The sequence below is a fragment of the Crocuta crocuta genome, unplaced genomic scaffold (genome assembly GCF_008692635.1).
Source record: "Crocuta crocuta isolate KB4526 unplaced genomic scaffold, BGI_CrCroc_1.0 scaffold125, whole genome shotgun sequence".
NCBI classification, from domain to species: Eukaryota; Metazoa; Chordata; class Mammalia; order Carnivora; family Hyaenidae; genus Crocuta; species Crocuta crocuta.
The window spans coordinates 8,695,410-8,711,891 of record NW_027531143.1 but is presented as its reverse complement, the minus strand read 5'-3'; the positions used below and the strand labels follow the sequence as shown (position 1 = coordinate 8,711,891).

General features: G+C 36.8%; 1 protein-coding gene across 1 annotated transcript in view; it reads left to right on the top strand.

Moving 5' to 3' along the window:
• COL24A1 (collagen type XXIV alpha 1 chain) overlaps nucleotides 1–14,227 on the top strand; it is a 374,970-nt gene extending 360,743 nt beyond the window's left edge. Inside the window, exons 57-60 of the mRNA XM_077771041.1 lie at nucleotides 354–522; nucleotides 6,995–7,104; nucleotides 9,549–9,764; nucleotides 13,409–14,227. Coding sequence (XP_077627167.1) covers nucleotides 354–522; nucleotides 6,995–7,104; nucleotides 9,549–9,764; nucleotides 13,409–13,555 — 642 coding nt within the window. The 3' untranslated portion in view covers nucleotides 13,556–14,227. The remainder of the gene's footprint in view (nucleotides 1–353; nucleotides 523–6,994; nucleotides 7,105–9,548; nucleotides 9,765–13,408) is intronic.
• The last annotated feature ends 2,255 nt before the right edge of the window (nucleotides 14,228–16,482 follow it).

Genomic DNA, 16,482 nt, shown 5'->3' with positions numbered 1-16,482 from the left:
TTCTTAAAATGGGATCTATCACTGTTACTCATTTTTCTTCTTTAAACTCTATTCAGTGTATAATTTCTTTAAAAACAATATACTCCAGTGGCATAACAATGGTTGAGTTTTATGTTAGCTTGAAAACTAGGCCTCTAGAGTGAATTTAATCTCTTATTTAGGATCAGGTTTAATAAAAAATACATATATGCCTATATTTAAATATAAACTGTTCTTTACATCCTACCCCCAACTCATTGCACACAGCAAAATTATGTTTTTCTTCTGCCTTGGTCCATGTTGATTTGAGGATTACATACTGCTGCTGGCTACTCTGCATTTTTGCTAATCTGATTCCTGTGATGACTTGGCAGAGCTACCAGAATACTGCAGTGACTTTAATTGACTATGGCGCAGAGATATTCAAAACCCTGAACTACCTTAGCAATTTACTGCACAGCATCAAGAATCCTCTTGGCACACGAGATAACCCAGCACGAATCTGCAAAGATTTGCTTAACTGTGAACACAAAGTATCAGATGGTAAGCTCTTGGTTTTCTCAAACTCTGATGTCTAATTTCATTATTGCAATGTGTTTGAGGTTAATACTATATTCATTTTGAATCTTAATCATTTCGATACAACTCTTATGGAAGGCATTTTAATGTTATCATATAGTCTTGGAGGGAGACATGATTCTGAAGTCAGACTATCCTTTTCTGAAGGTTCATATTGTAAATGTCTTCTTCTACACAGCCTTACTGATCCTCAACTTTCCTACTCCACTCTGATTATAGCACTTGCTTACACTTTGTGCTTGGAACATATCATATTCATATTAAAAATTAAAATAGGAAGGATTGACCTTTGGGCTAAAGGAGTACCTGTCAGGTCCACCAAAGGTGACAAGATGAAGAAAATATATATGGGAGAGCCCCCACCAGCACAGCTCCTAAAATGATGGCTTTTACACAGAATGGAATTTAAATGTATCACTGCAGAGTCAGTGAGTAGGAAGATGGTTTGGTATTCTTGGAATTTTTTCATTCCTACACTGATAGCCCCAAATTCATTAACCAGAGGTACAAAAATTAATTTAGAGTAGACCCATCAAGGAAAAGTTTTAAAGCAAGTAGAACAGTTCTAATTGTCGAATGATAGATAAGGGAACCCTTTCAGCTGCAATATATCATTTAATTTTAATTTCTATTGGGTCTGTGGTCAGATGTGCAATCAGTATTAGTAGTTATAATTTTTTGCTGAAAACTTATATGTAGCAATGACACATGCTGATTTGAAAAAAGCATGTTATGTTCTTCTATATGGCAAATAATAGTCCATAGTTTATTTAAATTATATATACATACATACACATCATATAACACAAACAGACTCTTGTCCAAAAACATAAGCTTCTATTCTATAAGTGCAATGAAAATGTTCATTTTATTTATATTAATAAAATGCTTAACTTCTATAGATATTTCCTGCCCTAAATTACCACAAAAAACTAAACTAATATAGACAGTTACAACCGTCTATAGTCATTCTGTTTGATTCTTTCCCATATTTGATGGCATAAACATGAAATTCTATCGAATTGAAAGTAACAGAGACATTTTAAGACATACAAATGACTGAAATCTAATTCAATTCTGCCTTCTTTGTAAGAAAAAGAGCTAAGTGGTATGGATTGCAAGACATCAGAAAGGTTTAAATACCCAACAATATTTTCATCACTAGGAGACAGCAAATGCTATAGAAAAACACAAAACAGCAGAGAACAGGGATATGATAGAAAGCGGAGTAGGGTTAAGTTTCAAATACAGTAATTAGATAAGGCATCTCTGAGAACATGACATTTGAGCAATGTCAGAAGGAGGTAGGATACAAGCTACAGGAAATCTAGGGAAAGAGCTTTATAGCCAGAAAGAACAAATACAAAGGCCCTGGGCCTGGGTATATGTAGTATGTTCTAGGATTAACAAGAAGGCCAGGGTGACTAGAAGAGAGTGCATAAAGGGGAAGTGGTAGAAAATGAAGTCAGAAAGATATCCAAAACACCAGGTTATATAAGATCTTACAGACTACTCAGAAGACTCCAGCTTTTATTTTGAATATGGTGGGAAACCATTATAAGTTTTGCAGCAAAGAAATGATATGATTTGACTTAGATTTTTGAAATATTACTATGGCTAATATAGTGCAAATATAATGAAGACAACAAGAAGCCAATGAGAAGGCCACTGAAAAAATCCAGGTAAGATGACAGTGAGTTGGAGTAGAGTTAGTAGCAGAATAAATGATAAGAAATGATCAGGTCTTTGGCTGTGTTTTAGGGTAGAGCCAGCAGTCTTTGATGATAATTTGGATGTGGGTTATGAGAGAAATAGAATGATAGAAGAGGACTCTAAGGTTTTTGACTAATGGATGGAAGTGTGGGGTTGCTGTAAGAGAGATGGAGAAGCAAGTTTTGGAGGAAAGGTCAGGAATTTAGTTTTAGATATTTTTCTTTTGAGATGTCTGTTAAGTGTAAAGTAAGAATGTCAAGGAGGCAAGTGAGGTAGCCTTAGAGAAAGGTTCTGTACAGGGGTAAAAATTATGAATTCATTTTCATATAAATAGTGTCTGTTTATTTGTGGACTGCTGAAGACCACCTAAAGAGTAGATAGAGAAAGAAAAGCTTAAGAGGTCTATACTCTATGCCTTCGGGCTCTTCAGTGTTTAAAGATCAGGGAAATGAGGAGGAACTAGCAAAGAAAACTAGGAAGAACCTATCCCTGGTCGAAAGAAAACTAGATGAACGCCTGAGGAAGGGATCCACTGGGTTCCTGTCAAGTAAAGTTAAGACTGAGAAAAACTACTGAATTTAGTAGCATGAAGCTCTGTGATGACCTTCACAAGAGCGGTTTAGAGGAATAGTAGTGGTTCAAACTTCATCAGATTTTAAGAGAAAATTATAGAGCCAGAGAGTTTCCATTTCCAGTAATGAAACAGGTAATTCAAATTGCCTGGCTAAATATCTTTGAAAAATTGTTTTCAACTTAAAAGCATCAAATAGCTAACAAAATAGTGAGGAGATTTTAAGCCAACATTTTGAAGAAGACAACAAAGAGACGAACACACTTAGAACTGCTTTTGCCCTGGTTGTTTTCTAAATATAGCTCCTGGAGGCTTCGTGGGGCTGGGCCAAAGTTGGAATCTGTGGCCCATCAAATGTGAGGATTTAGGCTTTCAAAGGGCTCCATTCTAAAAGTAAACATACACTGGAAGAGATAGACTATAACCTAGCTTCACATCACGAAGATAGCTCAGAATCTTAAGCTTTGAACTTGAACTAAGATGATTCCTGACTGCTAGTATCGCCACCCCATATCTACCAGAAACAAAAGTCTGATATACTATCATCCTCGGGCTCAAATTATTTCCACAAATCATTTCTCAAATGTAGTGCCCAGCACACAGTCAATGATAATGAGGCATACCGGTTGATAAAACACCATGAATGAGAACTGGCAGAAACAGCAAGCAGAATTACACTCAAAGGAAAAATTAACAGAGGAAGAATTTGAAACTGAAGTTATAATAGACAAGCCTTCCATAGGAACACAGTCAATTCATGATAATCAGAAGGGAGGCAGAATATATGTGTGCAAGCACAGATAGGTAAGGAGATGTGGTAGTAGGCGGTTCTGTAATCTCCATTCACATTGCTTCAGTTGTCTCAGTGACATTGAAAGGTTATCACTCAAGAATAGAGGTGAAGGGTTGGATATAGTAAAGGTGAAAGGAGAAGAAAAGGTTTCAAACAGTAGCTAGGAGAGTGACAGAGGGAACTAACTAGGGAAACATAGTGTTGTTGTCTGGCAGTCTTACGAACATTTGACTGTGAAGTGAGTCCAGTCCGCATAATTGTATTTTTCTTCAGCCACATTTAGCTGTGCAGGTACAGGAGCAAGATTGGACTTCTATGAGGTTGGGATTTTATAAGGCAAGCACAATGAATTGAGGTAAGACAGGGATGTTAAGGAAGTCTCCAAGGAAGTAATTATAGTAAAGGTCTGTGGTCTGTGGGTTTTACTTGGGTAGGAAGGGAATCAGACACATGATTATGAGAAATGATGAAAAAATGTTATAAATGGATTGTTGGTCCTGATAGGATGGAAGAATGATTGGAGTCAGGACAATAGAGAATGAGTTGAAATAGAAGAGGTGAAATAATGGCAGAATCCTAGTTGTAGATAATAGCAAAGGCTAGGGTATGGCCTGGGGAAGTGAATGGTTAAAGTGAATGGGGCAGTAGGGGAGCAGGGGAGCAAACAAGAACATTGGCAGAAGAGTTCAAGGAACTGAGAGGCCAAGGTATCGGAAGTGTCATCCATGTCCCCAAGAATTAGGTCACAAGTAGATTTTCTGAGAGTAATAGCCATCCAATGATAGAAATCTTCAAAGAAAGTGGATTGCAAGAGGAAGAGGTAATGGATGAAATAATACAATGGCAGTCATTTTACTGTGGAGTTGTGTCAGGGAAAAAATAGGGAGAAAGGTCCAGAGGTGGCAGTGAAGAGCCAGAAAGACCTTCCCTACTCCAGGCACAAAGAAAATAGAGGCTGTGGCAGAACTTGAAAGAGCTGCAAGGGAAGCAGTGTGCTCATAGGAAGCCATTTTTGAGTTAGAATGTTTGGGCCTACCAAAGATAGAGTATAGTATTCATTCTATAGTATAGTATTCATATAGTATTCATATGTTGAGCTTCATTTATAGCTCAACATATCCTGAAAAAATTATGAAGTCCCTACCAATCCACCATTGTACAACATAGTATCTGAATTCAAAGCATTCTACCCCATATAACAATAAGAGTTTGCTTGATGGAAAACTTTTTATAAGAAACTTATTAGCTCATGTACTAGAAAGAAACAGATTCTCAGAAGAGAAGAGATGGTGGTGAAATTATGTGTTTACCCCATTAGATAAGACTGGAAGCCTGCTTTAGAACCTGATAAAATATCCAGCACTAATTGCTACAAACTTCCCAAAATGTCTGAAAATTTGAGGAATAGGTAAAACAAATGGGGGGGGTGGGGAGTAGACTAGAGGATAGGATTTCATTCACCCAATTCTTCCATGTCTCAGTAGATCAGTAGGTCTTCAAATGTCCCTGGACCAGAGTAAGAAACTGTTGAAATGCAGATTCTCTCAGGACCTGCATCAGACTTAATGAATCAGCAAGTCTGGGGATAGGGTCCAGATACCTGTGTTTTTACAGATGTTTCTAATGCCACTAAAATTTAAAAAACACTGTAATAGAGGACAGTCCCTACTCTTGGAGCCACCAATTCAGCAAATGTTCATTTCGAGTAGTAACAAATTGTTAAAGATGTTTTGGAATTCTAAAATAATGGATCAGAGGAAGCCCAGGATGAGGTAGAGGAATCTTTGCAACAGGGTAAGAATGGAACTGACCAAGGATTTCTCCATACTGTAGAAATGACATTTGACAAGTACTGTTTGATTGTCTTGCCTTTCTAATGCAAGAAAGGAGGGCTATATCTCATTCAAAAATTCTTAGTCTTTGCTTTTAGAATAAGGTACTCCTTCAATATTCGGAGACTGTTACTCTGGAACTAAGACACTAGATCAATTCTTTTCCAACCTGAGAATTTCCTGTAGACTGACTTTCAAGACTCCTTTTGATTCTGCTGGGCATTCAGTGAAGGCAAATGTTGGCAGGTTTACACTGGGGTTAGGGAATTCAGTTTTTCCCACTTACAAATCTGATGAAGAAACCACAAAAAAGATAGGAGGATTAGGAGGAACTTAACTGAGGAACAAGGGGGAGAAGAAGGGCAGAAATGGTGGGGGAAAGGGAGAGAAGCAAACCATGAGAGACTCTTGAATGCTGACAAAAACTGAGGACTGATGGATGTGGGGGGAGGGGGGGATGGGCATGGAGGAGGACACTTGTGGGGATGAGCACTGAGTGTTATGTGGAAACTAATTTGACAATAAACTATTTGTAAAAAAAAAGATAACCATTGTACCTTTTCTGTCTGAAAACATAATGTTTTATTATTTTTATGCCAGTTATCATAAAGGTAATATTTTACTTCAGGGAGATTGAAATTGTTTCTGTTTAGGGGCACCTGGGTGGCTTAGTCAGTTAAGCGTCTGACTTTCGCTTAGGTCATGATCTCGCGGTTCGTGGGTTTGAGCCCCGTGTCAGGCTCTGTGCTGACTGCCAGCTCAGAGCCTGGAGCCTATTTCAGAGTCTGTGTCTTCCTCTCTCTCTGACCCTCCACTGCTCACGCTGTCTCTCTCTCTCTCCTAGAAATAAATAAAAATATTTAAAAAAAAAGAAATTGTTTCTGTTTAATATATATGTACCTGTATATAGTATGTATGTATCTTTTAAACTCTGTAATGACATAGAACAGATATATACACACATATACCATATTAACTGCAACTCTTCTGTTAACTATGTAACTTTAAGCTGATGAGCTCATCTAGAGCAAGAAGCAATAGGGGTGCCTGGGTGGCTCAGTCTGTTAAACGTCTGACTCTTGGTTGCAGCTCAGGTCATAATCTCACGGTTCAGTTCTTGAGTTGGAGCCCTGCATCAGGCTCTGGCCAGACAGCACAGATCCTGCTTGGGATTCTCTACCTCTTTTTCTCTCTCTTTCTCTGTTCCTCTCCCTTCTCTCTCTCAAGATAAATAAATAAACTAAAGAAAGAAAGAAGCAATAAAGTCAGCCATTATATCATTTTTTGTTAAAATTATAAAGTGCTCTTAAATTGATAGGTATGTGAAAAATATAGTATTTTCGGTATCAACTTATGCTTGCAGCTTTCATTCATTGACTAAAGGTAAATATCTTTATAGTCTTCTGAGTTTTTTTTTACACTTAAGACTGTAAACTGTATATTTAAAGTATGATCATTTGTAATGATGGTTCAAATATGTTTTAGTATAGCATCTAAGTATTTTTATGTTTTACACTAAATTAATAGGAAAATACTGGATTGATCCAAATCTTGGATGCCCTTCAGATGCCATTGAGGTTTTCTGCAATTTCAGTGCTGGTGGTCAGACATGTTTATCTCCTGTTTCTGTAACAAAGGTATGTATTGAACTGTAGAACACAGGCTGGTACTTGCCCAGTTTCAGGCAACATAATTTTTAAAGTTCTGTCACTTTAAATAATTATGAATTTTTGAGTGGAAGCAAGATATCTTTCTTTACCATATACAAGAAATGTTTTGTTTTTAAAAAATAATTCTAGTGAATCTTGACATTTTGATGGTGTCTTTTATGATTGCCGTATCATGGCTTACTCTACTGATTATGCTTTTTAGATTTCCTTTTAAAAATGTGGAACATGTTTTTATGCATGCATTTACATTGGAAAATCCTCAAACAGTGTTTGTAATTAGTAATCAGTTCCCTAACGTTTTTCTGAAAATGACGTCATTGAAAGAGGAATTTTGCCACAAAGCTTACTCATTTTGGTGATTTGGCACAAAAGAACCTGCCTTAAACATCCATTGACTATTATTTAAAATTTCTTTCAAGTATAGTCGAATGAATGAAAGTTAGCTTGGTATGCTACTGGGGACTATAACAAGGATCTATAAAACCTAAAGCTTAGTTCTACCCATAGCATGTACTGAAGAAATCAAAACTGCATTGCTTTCTTTTTCTGGTTAAACCAGTTTGGTATTATTACCAAGANCTTAGGCTCTTTCTATGTTTTAGCTATTGTGGAGAGTGCTGCTATGAACATTGGGGTACATGTGCTCCTATGCAAGAACTGATTTCTCATTGACAAAGAATGGATACACCTGCCATTGCATGTTTGGTCCATCATAAAGAGGCAGCAACTAAGATGTCAGTCTGTTAATCTCTCTGCGCTGCTTATTGTTAGACTGCCCTGTCCTAAAATATGCCTCTCCATTAACCAGGATGTTTCATCAGTTCATCTCAGTAGGTATTCTCCATTAATATCCTCAAAGCAGAGGAAGGAGAGAGTCTTCCATTCGTAGGAAATCCATGTTCCTCTGATGAAGATCAGCATGATAGTCTTACTTCCAAAATATCTGCATGGTCATACTCACTCCCCTGGATTTGGCCCAGAAGTTTTATTTGGATTATCATAGAAGAAAGATGGAGACTGGGAGGGGTGTGCAAATGAGACAGGAGTGGTGAAGGAGCTGCGCTCCAATTCCTTCCTTGACTGACTCAGCTCTTCCATCTCTATCCGTGAACTCAACCTGAGAAAGACTGGGCAGGTAGTGGAAAGAATGGTAGACTTGGAATCAGAGACTTTGGAATCAGGGTTCTAGTTTCTATTCCTCTACTAACCTGGCAAATGGCACTCTGAGCCACCAAAGAGCCTGTGCCAGCGCTGTGCTAGGTAAGTGACTTGTGGCTCCTTAAGTCCTTATAACTGTGACACATCAGTGTCATACTCTACCAACGAAGAAACTAAGTCTCAGGAAGGTTAAGTAGTTTACAGGTTTGTGATTCTTAACCTGTAAAATAAAGGAAACTGAACTGCTTAAACTCTGATGTTCCTTATGATGATCCTTCCATGTTTTCATGCTCACTGACCTTCTTTGTCTTTCTTCTCTTTTCCTTTTCCTTTTTTGATTGTTGTTGTTTTGTTTTTTTTCTTTCTCAGTTACCTCATAACTGATACTTTTCTAATTTCATGTTTGAAAATTAATATAAATTCCTTATAGAAACCATTTTTGTTTACTTATGTTATGATCATACCCCTGCTTAAATACTGTTAAAATAATAATAATATCGAAAGCTATAGAAATATCTGTTTCCTTGTCCAAGCCTGGGAAATATGCAATTAGACCTCCTTGCTACAATATTGCTCTATATTGTTGAATTTATTATTAATATTGTTCATGAATTCATTCATTTCAATAAACATTTATTGATGATTTGCTCTATGACTGGAGTGGCATTAGGGGCCGGCAACACAAAGAATAAGATTCTATCCTGATCCTTAAAGGCTCTCATAGTTAAAATTACTCAACAAGTTATTATTGCAACTTCTAACTTATCTTTGGAAACTCAAAAAAAAATCTTCAAAGGAAAGTATACACAATTTCAGATTTTTGTGGAAAAATCATTAATCAACAACTAATTATTAATGAATTTTAGATAACATTATAAAAATTACCTTCATTTTCTTTTTGTCGTATCTAGTAGCTTAATGGTATGCTACAGCTGGCTCACACAGACTCAGGAGAGCCTATTGTTCACATCTCTTTCCAATTCCATGTTCAGTGACACCACAGTGATAACCTGAAATCGGGCATGGTAGCAGTGTTTACACCATGGAAATCAGAAAATGCTGTAAATCAGGGATTCCCAACCCACCCCTGCAAAAGCCAGTGGTTCAGTCACATACTGTTGACTGGCATTTAAATGCCAAGGAAAGTAGTTTTCTCAAGGCTTCATTCCAAGAACTTTGCTCAAATTCCCCTGAATTATAAGTTTCTCGATTGCCACGTCTTATTAACCTGTATATTGTTTCTATGAAATTAGTTGGAGTTTGGAGTTGGAAAAGTCCAGATGAACTTCCTTCACTTACTGAGCTCAGAAGCCACCCATATCATCACCATACACTGTCTAAACACACCAGTGTGGACAAGCGCTCGGTCAAGTGGCTCAGGATTACCTATTGGCTTCAAGGGATGGAATGGCCAGATTTTTGAAGAAAACACTCTACTTGAACCTAAGGTGCTTTCAGATGAATGCAAGGTAAGGGATGGCCCTTTTAGAATTGTTCAATATAACTAACATAAGATTGATAATACCATGAAATTAAAATAACAGGAATAAGACTTTAATTGTAAACTGAAGATCCAGAAGTGTAGGAAGTTTTAAAGTGCCCAAATAAAATCACGTTTTTGAGAATCAAGCCTTTGCTTATATTATATCTTGTCAACTTTTGTCACATCCATTGGTCATCCATGGATTTTTATATACAAAATAGGTGTTAATACATAGATTTCATTTTTGTTCCTTATATTGAATAAATAATTATATTACACCTAATTGGATAGAGCATATACATCACTTCATATATTTTCACCACTGTAATTCTACTTCTCATTATTTCATGAAAGACAGGTTATAGAGGCAAGTCAGTTGTATTTCATTTTGTCACTCGCTATACCTGTTACCAAATGTGGGCAGACTTGCAGATTGGCTGCCCCTACTAAAATAGGTGTTCAAATCAATATTTGAATCATAGCCCATTGTTCCTACTAAAATTCAATAACAAATATTGTGAAAAATCTATAATTTTAAAAGATATGTTATATAGCAGGTATCAGCCAACTACAGTCCACAGACCAACTCCAGCTCACCACCAGTTTTCATAAATAAATGTTATTAGAACACAGCCACATTCATTTGTTTACTTATTTTTTTAAATCTTTTTAAAATGTGTATTTATTTTTGAGAGAGAGAGAGAGAGACAGAATGTGAGCAAGGGAGGGGGCAGAGAGAGAGGGAGACACAGACACAGAATCTGAAGCTGTCTGAGCTGACAGCAAAGAGCCTGATACAGGCTTGACTCACAGACCACAAGATCATGACCTGAGCCAGAGTCGGCTGCTCAACCGACTGAGCTACCCAGGTGCCCCTGTTCATTTACTTATTACCTATGTCTGTTATCACACTGTGATGGCAGTTAAATAAATGTGACAGATTCTATGGTGCACAAAACCTAAAGCCTTTATTATTAGCCCTTTACAGAAGAGTTTCCTGACCCTGTTATAGAGAATAGCATCCACTTTTCATACTTATCATTAATGACTTTAAGTAGCTTGGTTTCTTTTTCTTGTGTACTATGAAGATGGTGCCTTAGATTTATTTCTTTTTTTGTTTGTTTGTTTTTAATGTTTTTTATTTATTTCTGAGAGAGAGAGAGAGACAGCGTGAGCAGGGGAGGGTCAGAGAGAGAGGGAGACACAGAATCTGAAACAGGCTCCAGGCTCTGAGCTAGCTGTCAGCACAGAGCCCAACGTGGCTCGAACCCACAAACCATGAGATCATGACCTGAGCTGAAGTCAGACGCTTAACTGACTAAGCCCCCAGGAGCCCCTGAAGCTGGTGACTTAACATCTCTTACCATTTTCAGGGGACTCTACTTTTTCACATTTTATTTTTGGACAAAGAGTGCTTGAGTATTTGAAAAATAAGAGGCAAACAGAAACATACAGCTCATCTTTACAAGCAGAGATCAACATTACCAACAAATTCATTTAACTTTTACAATTTTTCTCAGAAACTTTCAGTGACTCACTACTATCTCTGAGATACAATCCAAACTTATCAGCTCTTCACTTAACACTTAGGACAGTCAGGCCCAACCTACCTTTCTAGTTTTCATTGATTGTCAACCCAAAACTATGACCAAACTGGCCTAATAATAATAATAATAATACAACCCAAAACTATGACCAAACTGAGCTATTAATAATAACACCACCACCACCACAACAACAATAATAATAACATCAATAATTCCTACTACTAGTTATTGGGCTTTATTATACAGCAAGTACCCTGTATTACATACATTATTTCATTTAATTATAACAGCTTTGTAAAGAAGTCTCACTTAATAAGAAAGTGAAGGCACAGAGAGGTTAAATAACTTGCTCAAGGTCATCCAGCTAATTAGTGAGGAGTAGGAAATAAAGGCCAGGTGGGTATAACTCCGAAGCCTATGCCACACTATACTGGTAGGTGCTTTAATCGAAATCTCATTTAATCCTCACAACCTTATGAGGTTTTTATTTTTCACATTTTATATGTAAAGAGACTGGTGGTACCTGGATTTCTGTCAAAATCTGTTCCAGGCCAAAATCTGTGCATTAAAACCCCTCTCTAGGCTTATTTTTGCAACCATCTTCTACTTTTCCAACTGTTTTTTTTTTTTTTTTGTATGTTTGTTTTTACTCATGTTGTTACCTTTCTCTGAAATGCCTTCTCTACCGCTCTAACCAAGTGGCAACTTGAGGCATACTTGAAGGGCCATCTTAAATTCTGAATTCTGAACTCATGAAGCTTCCCCTGCATACTTCAGTGGGAAATGAGAAATTTAGCACTCACTGTCTACATTATTTATATTGCACTTACTATGTATTATCTTGTGTTGTCTCTGTTTATGTTTCCCCTGTCCCCAACTAGATGTATAAGCTGCTAGTATTCAAACGCCAGAACTAATTAATTCATCTTCATACTTCTCAAGCACTGTAAGAAAATACAGGATTACGTCTTACTCAACTGTGCCAATTTTACTCAGTGTTCAATAAATATTGTTCGAAAGACTTAACGAGTTAATCTAATGATGTCTTACCCACAACTCTAGTTCTAGTTATCACCAAGCTGATGACTAGAACATGGAATTCATAGCTTAAATAAACTTTAAAGATCCTTCAAATTTTAAAATTGATACTATGCTAATTCTATAAATGAGTAAGTGAATAATCTTAATAAAAAGCTTCACAAAATTAGTCAATTGTGTTTCTCTATTTTGTCTTGTTGAAGCTTAATCATAAGATTTTTTTTTAATGTTTATTTATTTTTGAGAAAGAGAGAGAGACAGAATGTGAGCAGGGGAGGAGCAGAGAGAGAGACCAGAAACCGAAGCCGACTCCAGGCTCTGAGCTGACAGCTCAGCGGGGTTTGAACCCACAAACTATGAGATCATGACCTGAGCCAAAGTCGGGCACTTAACCGACTGAGCCACCTATATACCCCAATCATAAGATGTTTTTGTTCCATAGTAGAATTTGTCAGAAACAAAAGAGCATATAGTATATAAGAAATCAGGCCTAGAAAGAAGAGAGGAACGAAACGATATACACAGTAACCACAGACTGGCAATAAAGAAACCTAAAAGGTGATTTACATAATTATAATTTACTTCTGACTGAAGCAATTCTGGTTATTTCCTGCCTAAAGTACAGAAAGGTTGAGATAGCTCATTGCCTTTCATCCAAAAAGAATGCCCATCCTGAAGAATCGGTCCCAAATAAGGGAACACAGAACAGATGGGTGTTACTTATATGAGGAATAGTACAGCCTTTGTACTGATCCAATGATCCACAGACAGCAGACGCAGAAGTCTTAGCCTCAGAGACTGAAAAATCAGAACACATACTGCCATTTAGAGAAAAGAATAAACCATGTTTTCAATTAGTCATAGTGATTGTTAACCACTGAGCACTTAACTCTGTGCCAGCACTTACTTTCTAGGGACTTCCTCTTCATTAGCTCTAATCCTTAAACTAAGCCTCATTGTCTGACAGTGAAGGGCATTGTCTGCTGAGAATGATTGCTAATGACACAATTACCTATCATCAAAGCACTTTGTTCTTGTTTTACAGATTCAAGATGGCAGCTGGCATAAGGCAAAATTCCTTTTTCACACCCAGGACCCTAATCAGCTTCCAGTAGTTGAAGTACAAAAACTTCCTCATCTCAAAACTGAAAGGAAGTACTACATTGAAAGCAGTTCTGTATGCTTTCTCTAAGGTTTCTGAATTAGTTCAGAATTCTTGCTGTTGGCCAGGTAATTGCTACAGAGGGAAAAGTATAGACAGAAAGATACTATCATTGTGAAATGCATGAAATAAAGCATTGGCTAAATCTTAAAGAATCTCAGGAAGAAAAGATTTCCTCCTAAGAAGGAGAAAAGGCATTTTTAAAGGACTATAATTGATAAAGTATTTAATTCTTTTAAAAATTATATTGATCTGTGCTTTCTTAAGAGAATTCCCTAGAACTGAAAATTTATAAACATGGAATTCTTCAGGGTATCCTATATTTTTTGACTGAGAGCAACGTACCCATTAGACAGCTGGAGGTGCAGAGCACAATGGAGCAATACTGGCTAATGCTCCCAAATGTGCAATGCTTCTGTCTAAAAATTACAAGCCACAGTCTAATATGTCTTATTTTCCCAAATACTAAGCTGTATTCAGGTCCCCAATGGGCATATACATCTTAGCCGGTGGTACACTACCTCTTACGTGTTGCCTTTTTGTGTTGCTTGGTGCTCTTCCTAAAACAGGTGCTTGTGGCTTTTTCATAGACTATTATATTTCTTTTTTCGTCTTTGTCATTCTTGAAGAGTGTATGTACTGGTTACATCAAGATATGTTTTGGTTGTTAGTACTTATTTTAATTTGTTTGATTACATACTTAATAACAAGTAAAACATTATTTATGTGAAGTCCTTGTTCTATTTTAAAATTCTCTTTGTGGATATAGAAGCAAAGCCAGCGCACTGTAACCTGTGCTTATGCACAAGAGAATTGGGAGGTTTCTTTTGTTTTTATTTTTTAAATTGTTGTAAAAAATATTACCAGCCAGCTACATCCAGTAGTAGGTTTGGGTTAGAGTTTGGGGTTGTGATATACTATTTTTAAAAATCCATGATCATCTGGAATGATACTATGTATATATATATTTTGTAAAGTTTTAATTCAGCAAATCTTTTGAAATTGCTGCTGTTTTAAATTATAAAAACCATTATTTCTGCTTCATAGGAATTATATGTCTTGTAGTATTCATTGACTTATTTCATTATTCTTAAATTTAATGTGTTGGGACCTAAAAGAATTCAATTTACCAGTCTTTAAAACAACATTCAGGAAAAAAAAGTCTTTAGCCATTTAAAATAGGCTCAGCTCATTCAGACTTTCCTTTTTGTCAGAGAAATGTTAGATCAGTATTAAAAGAAAAATATTATACCTTTTGGTATATAGAAAAGCTTATACATCCATTATAAACATATCTTTAGCCACAGCAATCCATACTTACCTATCTATAATAAAAAAATATGCTTTAAATCTTTTCTGGTGGTATTTGTTTTTCTTCTTTTGTGACCACATCCTTTTTTTATTTCAAGTTTATTTATTTATTTATTTTTTAATATGTTTTATTTATTTCTAGGAGAGAGAGAGAGACAGCGTAGCAGGGGAGGGTCAGAGAGAGAGGGAGATACAGACTCTGAAATTGGCTCCAGGCTCTGAGCTGGCAGTCAGCACAGAGCCCGACACGGGGCTCGAACCCATGAACCGTGAGATCATGACCTAAGCAAAAGTTGGACGCTTAACCGACTAAGCCACCCAGGCGCCCTCTTTTTTTTTTTTTTAAAGCTTGTTTGTTTTTGTGAAAGAGAGTGCTCACAAGCCAGGGAGGAGCAGGGAGAGAGATTCCCAAACAGGCCCTGAGCTGTGAGCACACAGCTCGATGCAAGGCTCAATCTCACAAACCATGAGGTCATGACCTAAGCTGAAATGAAGAGTCAGATGCTCAGCCAACTGAGCCACCTAGGCACTCTCATGTCATTCTTGGTTTATTTATTTAATTTGAGATGGGGAGGAACAGAGAGAGAAGGAAAGAGAGATCATCTTAAGCAGGCTCCCAGTGCAGAGCCTGACGTGGGGCTCAAACTCACAAACCATGAGATCTTGACCTGAGCCAAAACCAAGAGTCAGACGTTTAACCTAATAAGCCATGCAGGAGTGCTCGCTTTGGCAGCACATATACTAAAATAAGCCATGCAGGCACCCCAACTATATCCTTTTATTGTGTATGATGACCCTCTGGCATAGTCCTTCTGTACATTTACAAAATTAGAAAGCATCTATTACATACCTATAAGAGGATTATAGTTTCTATTTCCTACTTGTACAAAATGAAGCCATGACATAGAATAAACTCTCTCATATATGGTCAACTGATTTTCAACAAAGGTGCCAAGACCATTCAATGGGAAAAGGACAGTTTTTCAACAAATGGTGCTGGGAAAATTGGATATCCACATGCAAAAGAATGAAGTTGGACCCTTATTTGGTATCATATAGAAAACTTAACTCAAAATGTATCAAAGCCCTAAATGTAAGAGACAAAACTATTGAACACTTAGGAGAAAACACAGGGGAAAGGCTTCACGACATTGGATTTAGCAATGATTTCTCGGAGGTGACACTAAAAGCACTTTCAAAAAAAAAGGAAAAGATAAATTGGACTACATCAATATTAAGAACTTCTGTACATCAAAGGCACTATCAACAGAGTGAAAAGACATCCCACAGAATGGGAGGAAATATGTGCAAAATATGTATCTGAAAAGGAATCAATACCTCCAGATATATTTTTTTAAAACTACTGCAACTCAAAAAACAAGCAATCCACTTGGAAAATGGGCAAAGGACTTAGCAAACATTTCTCTAAAACAGATATATAAATGGCCAACAAATGAAAAGATGCTCAACATCACTAGTTATTAGGAAAATGCAAATCAAAACCAGAGTTAGATACCACTTCACACTCATTATGATGGCTATTATCCAAAAGAAAAAAAAGGAAAATAACAAGTGTTGGTGAGGATGTGAAGAAAGTAGAACCCTTATACATTGCTGGTGGGAATGTAAAATGGTACAACTATTGT